Source organism: Rhinolophus hipposideros (genome assembly GCF_964194185.1).
Source record: "Rhinolophus hipposideros genome assembly, chromosome: 2".
NCBI classification, from domain to species: domain Eukaryota; kingdom Metazoa; phylum Chordata; class Mammalia; order Chiroptera; family Rhinolophidae; genus Rhinolophus; species Rhinolophus hipposideros.
In genome coordinates this window covers 41,472,464-41,488,045 of record NC_138048.1, presented here as the reverse complement: position 1 = coordinate 41,488,045, position 15,582 = coordinate 41,472,464, and the positions used below count along the sequence as shown (strand labels likewise).

General features: G+C 38.4%; 1 protein-coding gene across 1 annotated transcript in view; it reads left to right on the top strand.

Annotated features, from left to right (window-relative positions):
* CCDC191 (coiled-coil domain containing 191) overlaps positions 1 to 15,582 on the top strand; it is a 63,746-nt gene that overhangs the window by 27,717 nt on the left and 20,447 nt on the right. Inside the window, exons 7-10 of the mRNA XM_081027172.1 lie at positions 964 to 1,154; positions 10,079 to 10,328; positions 14,122 to 14,579; positions 15,361 to 15,473. Coding sequence (XP_080883298.1) covers positions 964 to 1,154; positions 10,079 to 10,328; positions 14,122 to 14,579; positions 15,361 to 15,473 — 1,012 coding nt within the window. The remainder of the gene's footprint in view (positions 1 to 963; positions 1,155 to 10,078; positions 10,329 to 14,121; positions 14,580 to 15,360; positions 15,474 to 15,582) is intronic.

Genomic DNA, 15,582 nt, shown 5'->3' with positions numbered 1-15,582 from the left:
AAAACATTGGTTGCTCTGGGAACACAGTGGAAGGGCATTTATATTTGGGGAGAATGGTTGGTAATAGGAAGGCTTCATAAGAGAGGTGACTCCTGAAGTATTCAGGCAGCGAGAGAGAGAGAGAGAGAGAGAGAGAGAGAGAGAGAGCAGAAAGGGATGGAGACATTAGTATGACTATAGATAGAAAAGTATGAATCGATATCGTTGGTGTAAGGCCAATAACTGAAAGGAATTGGATGTAGTAGGAACATAAAGTTTGCTGTGAAGATAAAAGATATAGGCAAGGACTAGATCTCAGAGACTTTCTAATACTAGGGCCATAAGTACTTCTCTAGGACGCCCTTAGGGTCAGTAGACCTGGTCTGATTGGTTGTTGGATGCATATAACGGAAGACTGCAGGCAGCGAGCATCTCGTCTGTCTCTAGGCCTGCTCACCACGGCCCTGACATGCTCACTGGTAGCCCAGCGGAAGCTCTTGTGGTTGGCTGTCTTGTTCCCAGGGTCCAGGGGACCCAGTCCATCCTTGTGGGATCTCCCATGTCTGTGCAGGACATCATGGTGCTGGTAGAAGGAATGAATGAAAGGGTTTGTATTTTAAGCTCCAAGACAGCATGACAGGGAAGATCCTGCTGGAAGCAGATCTCTCAGGCCTCACAAACAAGCCCTGTAACTTAGATCTTAGACATGACTGTTCGTCCAGCCCCTCATCGCACGGGTGCCTTACAATGAGAATCAAGTATTTTAGTGTTAAGTCCTGAGGTTGATAGTACCTCAATTGCATGACTCAAATATTTCTATCATTATTAGCCTAAAACAGCTGTGCTTTGTTCCCCTTCCATCAAGACAATAGTTCCTAGATTTGTAAGAAAAAGTGTGAGGAGGAAATCCAAGGAGAGGACTCTATTGGGTATTTGAAACACTAGCGCTGATGAGTGGTGATTTTCCAAATGTTTCCATTGTAGTGTCAAAAACGCTATTTCTCTGCCTGGCACAAGCTGATTCTGGATCACAGGATTAAGCTGGGGAAAGCTGGGATCCTGTCCGACTGGAAGTTACAACTGAAAGTCCTGAAGGCCTGGAGAGACTACACAAGATCTCAGAAGTTGGAACGGGAGATGCAAGCCATGGAAAATGACCTTAGGGAAGAAAACAGGTACTATTTTTTGTGCTATGAAAATCCTCCCAGTATGCTTATCTAGGACACCTTTCCTCCTGAAGGATCCTGAAATGAACTCTAAAAATGCTGTTCACTAGAATCATCTTGTCTGCTTGTAAAATGTGGCAATCACTGTTTTCCTATGTTACATCCCAAACTAGAAAAATTTAACTGAAAATTATAAGCAAAATAATTATTTTATTAAAATACTAATGTGCATGCTTTCCTTTTTTAAAGGAAGCCAGTGTTATGCTTTGCCCCTTGTCCTCTGATGTAGTAGCATTGCACTTGGATCATCTTTCAATTCAGAAGACAGAGTTTCGTTTATATACCAGTGATTTACATTGGTAGAAATCACTATCTGCACATAGAATATTAACTAGGGACACAGGGAACATCCATCTGGGAGGGCAGACCTGCCGAGAATGATTCCTCCCGTTCCCACGTCTTTTATTCCCCACCTCTGTAGGTCAAAACCTAGAGAGGTTCTGACACCTTTGTTATCAACTCCCTCTTATTCTCGTGAATGATAGAATTTGTCTTCAAATAAAACTTGCTTTGCTCCATCATCTTAAAGTTAACCATATTTTGTTCTTTTCATTTCCAAGTTTAACTCTGCATTCTTGATCCAAAATCATAGATGTAGAAGAAACCATTTGTTTATTTGGGAGAGGGCAATTCATGTTCTTACGTGTGCTCACTTCTCTACCAGCAACTCTGTTATTTACTGAGGGTGAAAAATTAAGTGAATGGTATGTGAAAGCATTGTTATGTGGAAGAGAATGGCCCCTGTGACGGCATTAGGCTCTGGGGAGGATACATAGGAGACCGACTTCCCGTCTTCAAAGAACTCACAATTTTGTGGGGAAAACAAGAGTTAGAAACAGTACAAATATTGAGTAACATTATAAACTGAGTGATGCAGTCCTTTTTGCTGCTGAGGTCTTAGCAGAAGGACGTGTGGCTGTGACTGAGGAGGCTCCTCCACCGTGCCAGGAAAGGCTTTATCAGAAAGATGGGTCGCGAGCTGGGCTCTGCACGATGAGCAGGATGTTCCTAGGTGGAAATGGGGAGATGAGATCATGGCACGGAGTGTAGCTATCCAGTCTGGCTGGGGATCATCAGGCTTGTGGTTGTCAAGTTGGGCTTGCAAAAGGCCTTGAATTTAGGTATTCTTTTGTAAACAAATGTAAATTCTTGAAGATTTTTAAACAGGGGCGTGCCCTAGTCAATTTTACTTCCTACAGTATGCTGGGGGAAATCATCAGTTATAAAAAAAGGTCAACATAGAAAACTCTTCCATAAGTCATTTCTCAATTCTCAGGACCTAGTGATTATATAAAGGATTGGAATAATAATCTAACTGAAAAAAGAATGGCTGTCAGGATTTGTTGGATAAAGAAAGGAAACTGGAGGTGTTGTGAAGGGAAAGTAACATGGGTGAGGGCATAAAGGAAGTAGATACTGAGATATTAAAGTGAAAAGTGGCCTGTGAAATTTACATGTCAGAAGAAACTTGTAGAAAGAAAAATCTAAAGAACTTGAGATTCCATTCCAATTAAACTGTTTAAATATAAAAACACTAAATGGGGATTTCATAATGCTATAATGTGCCAATATTTTTAAAGATCTCAGAACTTTTTGTCTCATATCTGTGAATTATTTTCAAGTATCTATTTTTAAATGTTCAGAATGGGTATTACATTTTTTAAACTGTCAGAGATAGAAAATATTTAACTTATAATAATTTTTTATTGCAAAACCTTAGAGCAGGAAGTCACCTCAACGATCATCTATTCCAGCCCCTCATTTTAAACATGATAAAAGTAAAGCCCAGAGGAGGTAAACAATTCTCTGAAGGTCATAAAGTTAAGAGTAACTAGTCCAGGACTAGAGACTGGTCTCTTTGATTCTGAATCAGCTGCTTTTTCCTATGCCACACAGCTGTGTTAAATAGCATCCGAGTCATGGTTCCCTAAGACAACCAGGTTTTTCACTTATATTGTAATTGACTTGAGATGGGCGCAGATGTAATTAACAAATGACAAGTCTTGCTAGAAACATGAGAAGAAAGGATCTATTAGACACAAACTGTACTTTGTGCTGCTTTCCTACACATCCCCCGGCATGTTGTTCTTTGTTCTAGAGTAGGGGTGTCAAAACTTTTTTCAACGTTTTTTACCAAGGGCCATATGCAGTAAAATACACAAACAGCAGGCCACTCACTCGAGGTAAAGTACGAATTGCCTCACCTGGTTTATTTAAGTAAACTAAATATATTTTTGGAATTTGCTGCGGGCCAGTTAACAATGGATTGGGACTGCAGTTGGCCCTTGGGCCGCAGTTTTGACACCCCTGCTCTAGAGATTGGTTTAGGATAGTAAGTTGGATGACTTGGTTTCTTGGTGCATGTAGAAACCAAGAAATGTCAGTGGGATTGAGGGTGTCAGGAGACCTGGGACCCTCTTTACTGTGTTCATCAGAGTTTCTCCCAATAGCTCAATGGACACTGAATACTTATTTGTTAAATAGTGAGTCACTGAATGAACGAAGAGCTCAGTTGCTTCCTCTCCTGCAATTTAACTTGATAGCATTTTCAAGCTTTTTTTGTTTTTCTAAATAGTGAGCTCAAGAGATAGAGAGCATTTACTATAATGGATTAGATACTAAACTTTTGCCAGATTGACAAAACACAGATGGTTCTGTGGCTCATGCACCTGGACATGGAAATCATTTATGTCCGTTACCCAGATGTTAGCTGTGTCCTCATCCTTCAGCTCTTGCATGCACATTTGTTTTTGCCACCCGGAAAACAAATGTTTGCCACTGGCCTGTCCCCAATTCAGGGCCCAGTTCTTTGGGCTTCTTTTCTTCCCTTCTTTCGTTGTTCTTTTTGTTGTTCTCACTTTCTCTCTGGAGCAACAACAAATCCCTCTCTTCTTATTATTCATGATTTAGCCACTGAGCCTGTGCTCAGTCTCACTGACACTCCAAGAGCTCATCCATTTCTTCTAAAGTTCATCATTTCTTTTAAAAATTCATCTTGCTTTTTCTAATAGGAATTCTGATCTCTGTGTGTGTTTTTTTAAATAAAACAATTAAAACAATTTTTCAATTACAGTTGACATACAATATTATATTAGTTTCAGGTGTACAGCATAGTGATTAGACATTTATATACCTTATAAAGTGAACATCTGGTCACACTATTTCTGTGTATCTCTTTTCTTTTAAAACTAGTTATGGTAATGGTGTTATAAAAGTTTCAATACAGTGTTATAATACAATTTCAACATTAACAGATATTTCCAAAGCCTAACTAAGGATTCACTCACTTAGGATACAACAGGATTCTGGTACCCACACTAAGTTAGACCCCTTGATATGGTGGTGTTGGAATTTGAACTGTATTTTTTAATTTCTAATTTTTTAATTTTATTTTTTTAATTTCTATTTTGTAATTTTTAATTAGCATATTCACTTTTGAAAGTTGGCCGCAGATCTTCCAGGTCCTCTCCCCTTTCCTCCCTAAACTTACAACCAGCCCTAGACAACATTGGAAGAAGCAGGATTTGTTTCAGCATTTTCCACCAGCCCTTCCTGAGCCCCGATTCCCTGATTTCTCCATTCTTTCCCACAAAGCATTTCTGTCCTTCTGTGTATTAACCTCCACAACACCTCAGGCCTGCCCTCTCTTGTACTAGGGCCTTTCCTGGAACATGCTTTTATCTCTTCCATTTGTCCCTCAGGCCCCTCACACTTTGTCCCTGTAATCCTCAATGTATGTTTTATCCCTCCCAGAAAACTTACTGTAACAGGCATTGTCTGGAAACAGTGCCCACAATGTAAGTGATGGGCATTTGAGGGTACTGTGGCAGGCCAGTGGAAAAACTGGCCCTTTGACATCCCTCAAACCATGACATTCATTCATTCATTCATTTTGATAAAATATATTCATTCAGCCAGCCACCTTTGCTGATGCTTACTATGTACCTAGACTCTCTCCTAAGTACTGGGAGGGGGACTAAAAAAAGTGTCAAACGTTCTAGGAGTTTTCAATCTAAGTTGAGAAGGTAAAAATTGTATCCAAATACTAATTGCAACAGAAGGCACCATAAGATAAAAATTATATGTAGGAGTGACATAGACTTGGCCATTGTACATTACAGCCCCTCAGAGAGCTTTTTTAAAAATAGGAATTCATGTGCCCCATCTTCTGAGAGGGGGAGAATGTGGCTAAATAGAAGAGGGCATTTTTCTCTTTGGGGAAGAACTGGTAAACCAGCACATAGGCAGCTTGTGTGGGAACAGGCTGGGGTGACCCACCAGCCTCACCTAGAGGTAGGAGGTTGAATTGAAAATAGACAGTCAGCATTCCTGATTCCAGCATTCTTTTGCGCAGTCATTTATGGAGTACCTCTATTAATCATGTTCGATTACCCTTCCCTTTGTGCTCACCTGGGTATCCAGATGCGAGGCCCGAAACTACATGGTATCTGAAGCTGGTAAAGCTCCTGGTAAGTCTGTCAGAGAGGCAGGAGGACCAAGCTTGTATTGTCTGGCTCACTTTGAAACTCGAAAACAGAATTAATTGTGTAATCTTCCACTTTCTCCCTGGGGGCCACCTAGTGCATTATTGAATGCATTAGCTTTTTCTTTTCAATTCCTGCTGCACCTGGTCATCCCAAATGCAGCTGTTTGAATCATTGCTGTTTTTATATTCTGCTCAGATCCCAACACGCAATCAGACCACTAGTATATGGTTGTTTATTTGTCATTTCTCTTTTTAAAAAATGCAAGACACTCTTTAGATTATCTGGAATTATCCTAAGATAGTGTTATTACATCACATGAGAATTTGTTCTATATTTTCAGGTTCTCTTTTTATTTAATTTGATCTTTTAAAAAAAAATTCCTGTATGACGGTCAGTATAGGGCTTTCGTTTGGGGGCGCTACCATTTTTGAGGGGAAATCTAAGGCTTAGAAACTTTCAGTCACTCACCCAATATCCCATATCTAGTTAGTGTTCTGACTTCTCAGTTTTATAATATGCAGCAATCACTAATTATTCTGAGGTGTTGATTCTAAGCAGCACGGTTCGTATTTAAATTCCTATTTAAATCTTTTATATTCTTAAGTCTCTAGAAACAGCCTTTCTCTGCATGCAGTTATATAATTGTGATGATCAATTTATATATTCCTGCCAGAAATTCCTTGATTTCAACTTAAAAGCATACTGGGACAGGATGTTTTCTGTACAGGAACTCTCCTTTTTTTATGATTATCGGGGAACTGTGTCTGAGACAATCTCTTTAGGTTAGCATACTCAAGTAAATCACATCTGTTTGAGCTTTTAAGGACTTTAAGTGGTTTTTCACTTTCAGAAATATTTATGTTTTTAGTGTCATATTTTAAAAAAATATAGAAATTGGCTCATCTGGAATATTGTCTCTGCTGAAGAGAACTGCAAGTGCACAGGAGTAGAACCAGCTTTGTCTCTGGGTCGCTAGCTTCTGTGTTCCTACCCTTCCACCTCAACCCACAACCCATAGGTATCAAATGTATGTTCAAATCGCCTACATAACCATTATAGAGTAGGCTCTCAGCACTATAGTGAACATGCACTGTTTTACCCATTTTCTTACTATTTAGTCTTTTTGTTCTACTTACAGAAATATTGTTCTCTTTGCCTTTTCGTAGTATCAAATACTCTCTTCCCTAATAGTCAAAACCTCAATGTTGTTTTAGCTGTTTATGCTGTGAAAACGTGAAATTAACACATCAGGTAAATTTCACACCCCTCCTTTCTGAGCAGATTGATGTAAATCGCATTTCACATTAATCAGAGCAACGCACATTTTCTCCTGTGGAAATTTATGATTTTTACTTTACTTGATCAAGTGCTATAGGTTTTTTGTTTGTTTCACTGTTTATACATTGATATTTTTGGAGCTTTGTTCTTCTCTGTGTTGCTATCTGATTTATTTTTATTTCTTCTATAATTTTTATTTCAAAGTTATTGAATCTCATATTAGATACTTAAGTCATTTCCATCAAAGTAAAATAATTTATAAATGTTTATTATGACCTATGTTGTATTTTCATTACAAAACCGTTAGTCAATCACCAAGTATTATCGAGTATCTATTTTTAATTCATCAGAAAGAAGCAATTAGATATAATGAATAATGCTGTTGGCAGAGTTCCTGTTAGTAGTTTATCATGAAATTCATTATTTCAATCGACTTTATTCTCATTAGTTGGTTGTTTCATCCAACTCCTCTGACATAGGTTAAATTCTGTGACTCTAGAGTAGGCTTTTTCAAACTAAGGTTTTTAACCCACTAGTGCATCCTGAAATCAGGCTCAAAATGAGCTCTGTTTTTTAAAGAAATTTAATAAATTAGAACAGAAATGTTTATCTCTGGTAATAAGGATAAACATTTGATGAAACTTTTGTTTCAGTTGTATATACTTTTGTTTCATATAGGCACACATACACACATAGACTTGTATACTGAGTCACAGTGTAACTTTTTTTCTTACTGTAGGTGGCAATGAAAAAGTTAAAAGTCATTTAAGTATTTAAGAACTGTAGAAATGTTCTCCTGAGTCATTGACTTAAGAACTTTATGGGCTCTTTTTATATGACCCCAAAAAGTTCATGAGGAGAGTTAAGCAATATGTATATTTAACAGAAATGGATATGCAAATAGTGTTATGGAGAACTTATTCGAGTCACCTTTACAAGATAAAATCTAGTAGCTATCCAAACAATATTAGGTTTTAAACCTCGAAACTGATCCCTGATGTGGCATAAGTTCCAAGCTCTGCACCTCACTTCTTCAGGGACAGTAATCATCCACTTCCAGATAGATCTCAAAGAACTGTATGCTTGGATTCTTGACTGGCTGCCACCAAAGTGTCTCCAAATGGAGATTCCCTTCGGAAAGGGAATGTACTCGTAGCTGGCAATTCCCAACTCCATTCAGTCATGTCCTGTAATGTTCATGAAGTTTCCAGGAGTCAAAAGGAGCTCTTCCTTAGGAAGAGAGTGAACCTGGTCCCCTACTAGACTATGAATGTGTTCCATCAGTGCGAGTGCCTGTATGTGCCTTTCACACCGGTCGAGTGTTTAGCCAGTCTCATCACAAGGACGTCTTTCATTCATTTAGTTTAAGCATTCGGTAAATAAGTCCTTTTTGAGATCCTTTCCCTCACCAAGTCCTTCTTTCACAAGGTCTACCCTCAGTGTTTCATGTTGACGTCTATAAATTTTATACTTAATTAATTATTGACAATTCACTTAAGTTTTGTTCCTTTCCCTTTCTCCCAAACTTCTGTCTTCCTTAGCTTTCCAAGCATAGCTGAATATCTCCCTCATGCATTCACCTTTTAAAAAGTCGTTATTTATACACCCATTGTTGTTGCTCCTTCCCCTCCAAAAGCTCTCAGAAACTATTTTATTGTAATTTAAAAATGTAACATGTCTTTGTGATGTGATAGAACAGAACAGTCACTCTTTTTTCTGAAGTAGTCTTGAGGTGCCAATGCCTTCTATGAGCAGACCTTTGCACTGGGGAATTTTACAAAGTGATTCCATTTAGTTTAAATACAAGGATAAGCTGGAGCTAAGTGGAGTATTTCTGGGAATCCTTTGCACTTGTGTTTCATTCATATTTCTGAGCTGTAAATGGCTTCTTTTTTTTTTTAATTTTTCAATCACAGTTGACATTCAATATGTTAGTTTCAGGTGTACAGCATAGTGGTTAGACATTTATGTAACTTACAAAGTGATCCCCCCAATAAGTCGAGTACCCACCTAAGACCATAAATAGTTATTACCATATTAGTGACTATATTCCCTATGCTGTACTTTACATCCCATGACTATTTTGTAACTACCAATTTGTATTTCTTAATCCCTTCTCCTTTTTTACCCAGTCCCCCAACCCCCTCTCATTTGGCAACCATCAGTTTGTTCTCTGTATCTATGAATCTGTTTTGTTTGTTTCTTTTGTTTTTTAGATTCCACATATAAGTGAAATCATGGTATTTGTCCTTCTTTGTCTTGCTTATTTCACTTAGAATAACACCCTCTAGGTCCAATCATGTTGTCATAAATGGTAAGCTTTCATTTTTATGGCTGAGTAAACTTATATATGTGTCACTAATTTATCTAGTCATCTATTGATGGACACTTATATTTTGACTGTTGTAAACAATGCTGCAATGAATGTAGAGGTGCATATATCTTTTCAAATTAGTGTTTTGGATTTCTTCAGATAAATACCTAAAAGTGGAATTGTTGGGTCATAAGGTAGTTCTACTTTTAACTTATTGAGAAACCTTCATACTGTTTTCCACAGTGGCTGCACCAATTTGCAATCCCACCAACAGTGTGTGAGGGTTCCCTTTTCTCCACTTTCTTCCCTTTTCATCCTTGCCAACACTTGAACACTTGTTGTTTGTTGATTTATTGATGATAGGCATTCTGACAGGTGTGAGGTGATATCTCACTGTGGTTTTAATTTGCATTTCTCTGATGATTTGTGACATTGAGCATCTTTTCATGTCTGTTGGCCATCTGTATATCCTCTTTGGAGAAATGTCTATTCAGGTCCTCTGCCCATTTTTTAATTGGATTGTTTGTCTGTTTGGTGTTAAGCTGTATGAATTCCTTTTATATTTTGGATATTAACCCCTTAACAGATGTATCATTGGTAAATATCTTCTCTCATTCAATAGTGTGTCTTTTTGTTTTATTGATGGTTTGCTTTTTAGTTTGCTATAGTCCCATGTGTTTTTTTCTTTTGTCTTCCTCACCCAAGGAGACATATCCAAAAAATATCACTAAGAGCAATGTCAGCGAGTTTACTGAATGGATTCTTTTTTTTAATGGATGTGCTTTGTTGCTTAGAAAACAACAACTGGCCACTGAGTATAACAGGAAACAAGTTCTCCGGTCCCACTTGACAGAGTGGCATCACTGGCACTGTGCAGAGATCCTAAAGAGAGAGCTGGCTGTAACAAAGGAGGAAACAAGGAAGAAAATGAATGGGTTGCTGCGGGCCGCATCACTAGGGAAACTCAGTGCAAATGGGTCATCAGGCATCAGTCTGCTGGAGGGGACAACAGCCAAGGTGGATCCACCTGTACAAAGTGGAGAGGTACATTGTGTTTCCTTTGCTTAGTCTTTCTGCTTATTAATCACTTGCATTTGAACTTTGCCCGTGGACAGCTTGGGGCATGTTAGCCGTTGTCAGGTTGCCTTGCCTAGGCTGTCTAAAAGATGAGAGCTGCTACAATGCACAAAGATTAACTTTCAGGCAGTGTTTATTTTCTTGAACTGAATCTTCTTTATATAATCACATACCGACTTTGGTGTAGCTGAACTTAGTGGGACATAAGAGAAAGATGGAATTTAAAAGAACTGAGAGAAAGATTCCTTTCGGAACAGATGCATACAGCATGGTTTACAGCTCTCAAACTCCTCTTAGTTGATCATCAGACATTTCCTCTCTAAGTAAGCTTGTGATTTATAAGAGGCGAATGTCTGTTTTATTTTTCTAGTAAGAAAAAATCACATACATTAATTGTAGCAGTTTGGTATGAGAAAATGACAGAGAAAAAATGGGAAATAGCCTATAATTCTATCATCTGGAGATAACCACATGTTGAAGTATAGCCATCTAGGCTTCCCTCTATTCAGGCATATGTACATTTTTCTCTTTAATATTTAGCTTTCAAATTTTCGTCAGTCAAGTCATTGAAGGCATTACTCTGCCATAATATAGCGAAAGGACAGCCGTGTAGTTTTCTTCTCAGTAATAATGGAATTATTCTGGCTTTCTAAAAAATTTCTTTCATATTTTCAAAATACAATGTCAGTAAATCTATTTCTGCAATAGTAGTTCTCCGCTGAGAATGTACTACAGAGTCAGGTCACTAACTCAGAATTACTGGGTGTGGGGCACCTGTATTTTTTTAAAGGTCTACAGATGAACCTGATGAATACCCCCGGGTTAAGGTCTACCATTTTGTGCCATCATATTGTAATGGGTGTGTCATATTCTATCATGAACTACAAGCTAGAATCTGTTTATCTCCGCCATTGCTGGATATTTGTTGCCAGTGTGCCACTATTACAAACGAAGCTTCAGTGAACATTCTTTTAGCTAAATCTTTGTACACACACATAATGCTTTACTTTGGATAAATACCTGAAAAGAGATTACACATTTTAAAGACTATTACCAAATTGCCCTTCCAGAAAGGTTATACCAAAGAAGTGCCTGTTTTCCTGCCTAATAACATTTTTCATTTTTGCAACGTTAACAGGTAAAATATTTTCATCTTATTATTGCTCTAACGTTTCCATTTTTTAAATTCTAATGAAGTTAAACTTTTTTTATATTGGCCATTTACATATATATGTAGTATATGAAAATGGATGTAGAAAGATATGTGGTAAATTGTCTCTTCATGCCTTTTGTCCATATTTCCACTTGATTATATATCCTTTTCTTATTTCTAGAAGCTCTTTATATTTTTATGACTATTGATGCTTTTATTATTATATATCTTGCAAATTTTTTTCATATTGTCATTTGTCTTTTTGGTTTATGGATGGTTTTGTTACTATACATAGTTAAGTTTTTATAATGTCAATCCTATTAGTTTTTTTCTTTCATAATTGCACTTGTCATGTTTGAAAAGCCTTTCAGAGAAGGTCCTCTACCCCTCACATCCACCCCTGCCCCCTCTATCCCTCCACATAATGCTGTTAAGTACTTAACTCAGATTGGGAAATTAAATTGGTCACTACGTGGTCCCCAGCCTTGCTTTTTACTCTGATTACTGATAGCAAGTAGGCGGGTGTGTTTTTTGTTTGTTTGTTTGTTTAGTTTCAGCTGTACAAAACAATGTAATAGTTATACATTTACACCCCTCACAAAGTGATAATGCCCCTCCCCCATTCTACTACCCCTCTGGTATCGTATATAGCAAGTAGACTGGTTTTAATTGAAACTTAGTCTCTCGGCAAAGGGGCATCATGAGGATGCTTACTGGGACTTATGTAACATTTTGGTCCTTTTCCCTAGGCAATTTATCTACCTTCATGTCAGTTAGATAATTTTGTTTCCCTTGAGTCCCAGCAGAGTCTTCTATCTTAGGAAATAGCTGTGTGGACCTTTTACCCTACAAAGTTCCACTGTTGTTACATTTAAATGAAAAAAAAAAAGTCATCAGAAAGCAATTTTTATGCTAATATATATATATATATAATTTAGACTCAAGAAAAAGGGTTTCCAAGTCTCTGAAATCAAGAACAAAAGAATTTATCGAGAAAGGATAGATTGTAAAAAATAGAGCAAATGAAAATAAAGGGCTATAATAGGTTACTGGATAAACTATAATCTTTTCCAGAGTTTAGAGTTAACATGAACAAATCAAAATATAAAATTTTTAGTTAGATGCTCATTAATTATACAATCATAGGAACTCATGTACCACAAATACATATACCTTAAAAATTTTAAGAATTATCAGTTAGCTAATAGATGATTTTCTCTGATTAAGTCAGACTGTTCAGTTCTGTTCTGTTAAGTACATTCTGTACCAGTTAGCTTTTCTTTCATTTTCTTATTTTCACCTTAAAAGGTTACCATGATTCAAAAGAAATCTTGTTGCTGTACTCAAGGCTTTTATAGTCTTGCTGGGTTAATAACGTATCATTACCACAAAGTTTAAAAGGCCTAAAACATATACCCTGTTTGATGCTAAATTACTTAAGCAGGTGTTCTCATGAATAAATGTCCATTTCTGGAGTAGAAGGTTATTTTTTAAAGAATTTAACATGTCACCGTTTGCATATATCACAGCCTTCACTTCAGCTGAATCTATAGAACATATTTCCATCATCATAAAAAGTATCTTTAAAAAAAATATATTTTGAATATCTGAGTATAGCACCCTGTTAGAGCTAGAAGCTTCTAAGCTATAAGATAACTGAAAGTATTTTTCTCCTTATGCCACTGCAGATGACAGAATAAAAAACTGGTCAGACCTTAGACCATGAAATCAAACCATTCTCGAAGGGACATTTTACCTATGACATTATTTTGGCCAGGATCAATTTTTCTGATTAAAAATTCTGCTTCCTTCCCCTCTGTATAGAACTTGTAATTGAGTATGATACCTCAGTCTGTTAAATGGGGTCTAAATGATAAAGCTTTGAAAATTATTAAACCATATGCTAATGTAAAATATTATTAGATAACATTATTTTTATGTAATGCAGATCCTTGTCCAGTATTCCTAGGTCTGCCAGTATTTCCCACAAATAGATTGTTTGGGAATAGCTGGAGACTAAACTTTAATCCAGGCCTTAATCCTGAAATAAACAAATACCCTGTGACTAATTTAGTAGTGGCAAGAGAAGCATTGAAAAAACTATTATTAAAAAGCTATTAGTATTACAGAGTTTTATAAAGAGCTATTATTGATTTGTATTCGTTTTCAAACATTGTTGAGAAAGGATATATCCTTTGCCACAAATTTTTCAATTTTCTGCAAAATTCTGTCAATTCAAGCTAATGCAAATTCCTGTAATATGTATCTGGAGTAATCTTGCCTAATTCACAAATGAACTATCTAAATTAGGAGTTCGTAAGAGCACATTTTTCTGGTTACAGATGTCCTGGCCCATGTCAGTGGTTTGTGCAGCTTTCCTGGTGAGCAGCAGCCCCCACCCCGTTTTCGTGGTGAGCAGCAGTGCCCATTCTCAGAGTGGCTTACAGAGCTCAGGCCGTAGCCTCTGAGATACCCAGGCCAGGAGCACGGGGCCGCTCTGGCAGGGATGTTGTGCCACTGAGCAGAGCAATGCTGACTAGATGAAATCGGATCTCATGAGCACACTCCGTGAAATAGCTGAGATGTAACATTTTCCTTCTCTTTCAGGTCACTGCCATACCCTCTTTGTGGGCCATGCCTCCCTCAGGAAGCATTGGCTGTATGCCCAGCCCCCCACTAGGAAGACCAACAAACAGCATCTTGCAGGTTCCCCTTCAGAATGTCCCTCTGAACACATCTGACAGTGAGCCACAGAAGGCCTTGGATGTGGAACCTTCCCAACACCCTAGCCCCAACGAGAGGCTCAGAACCACCAACCGGAACGCAGAACCCATTTGCATGGGCCATTTCCACAATCGCCACATCTTCCAGCAACAGCTGATTGAGAAGCAAAAGAAGAAACTGCAGGAACAGCAGAAAACAATTCTGGAGCTGAAGGAAAGCCAGAGGTTGGCGAAGGCTCAGTGGGCCATGGCGCGTGCTTCAGCAGTCACAGATACACAGAGCCACCTTCCGTCAAACCCCAGAGAAAATGAACCAAAAAGAACGTGCCAGGTGCTTCCAAAGTATGTCCCATGTGTCACAACACTCTTTGGACTCATTATTTGGGATTTTTCACTCTGTGGCAGAGGGGCTTCTGAACTTTTCCGGCTTCCAGACTCCGTGATCTCGCCTCTTATCGTGCCCTGTAAAAGCACAGAAGCCCTGTGCACTGTGCCTGGTACATGACAGGTGCAAACAGGTATTTAAAGCAAGTGGCTGCCTCTAAGGATCCACTTACACAGTTAGCATTTGTACTGCAGCTGCCTTTGTCTGAGGACCTGTATTATACCAGTAAGAGGAAAACGCTTACTTGCTTCTTACTTGATGTGTGGGTTTGTGATTACGTTTAGTGCTGAGAAGCCAGGTCAGACACTGTCAGGTCCAAATGGAACAGTCCCTGGGGTTGGCCAATGATCTAGTTTAAATTTGTACCTTTGGGTAAAAGTAAACATCTTTGAGCCTGGAATGAGTCCAAATTTCTCAAAAGCCATTTAAGGTGCTTTCAGATGTGCTTGAGACATACTCAATATGTATGATAAATGGTAAGTTAAGAAGTGGGGGATGCCTATTGATCTGAAGCACTGGGATGGGAGTCAGAGGACCAGTCTCAAAGTGTAGACTCAGGCTAATCACTCAACCTTTCCCTGCCTCATTCCATCAATTTATCTAGTGAGTGTAATAATTCACAGTTATCTCAGAGAGTAAGGATTAATGGAAGTTTTTAAATGCTTTGAGTTCCCCAGGTTCAAGTGCTTTGAATGAAGCTGGTTGTTGATCTGAATTCTCTTTTTATTTCTCCCCCAGTTCTCCTGTTGCTTCCCCTCCGACTGAAGGTAGTAGAAGTGACTCCCGAAATTCTCTTTCTGGACCCAGAAGGAACCCAAGGCGGCTGACGGCACCCCATCCCATACTTAAAGGCAGGGCTGTCTTGGTGGGGCCCTGGGGGTGGTTATCTTCCCTCCTGAATGTGCTGGGACTGAATTCTGGCAACTCTTGGGTTTTGAGGCTTGGCAGAACCCGGTCAGT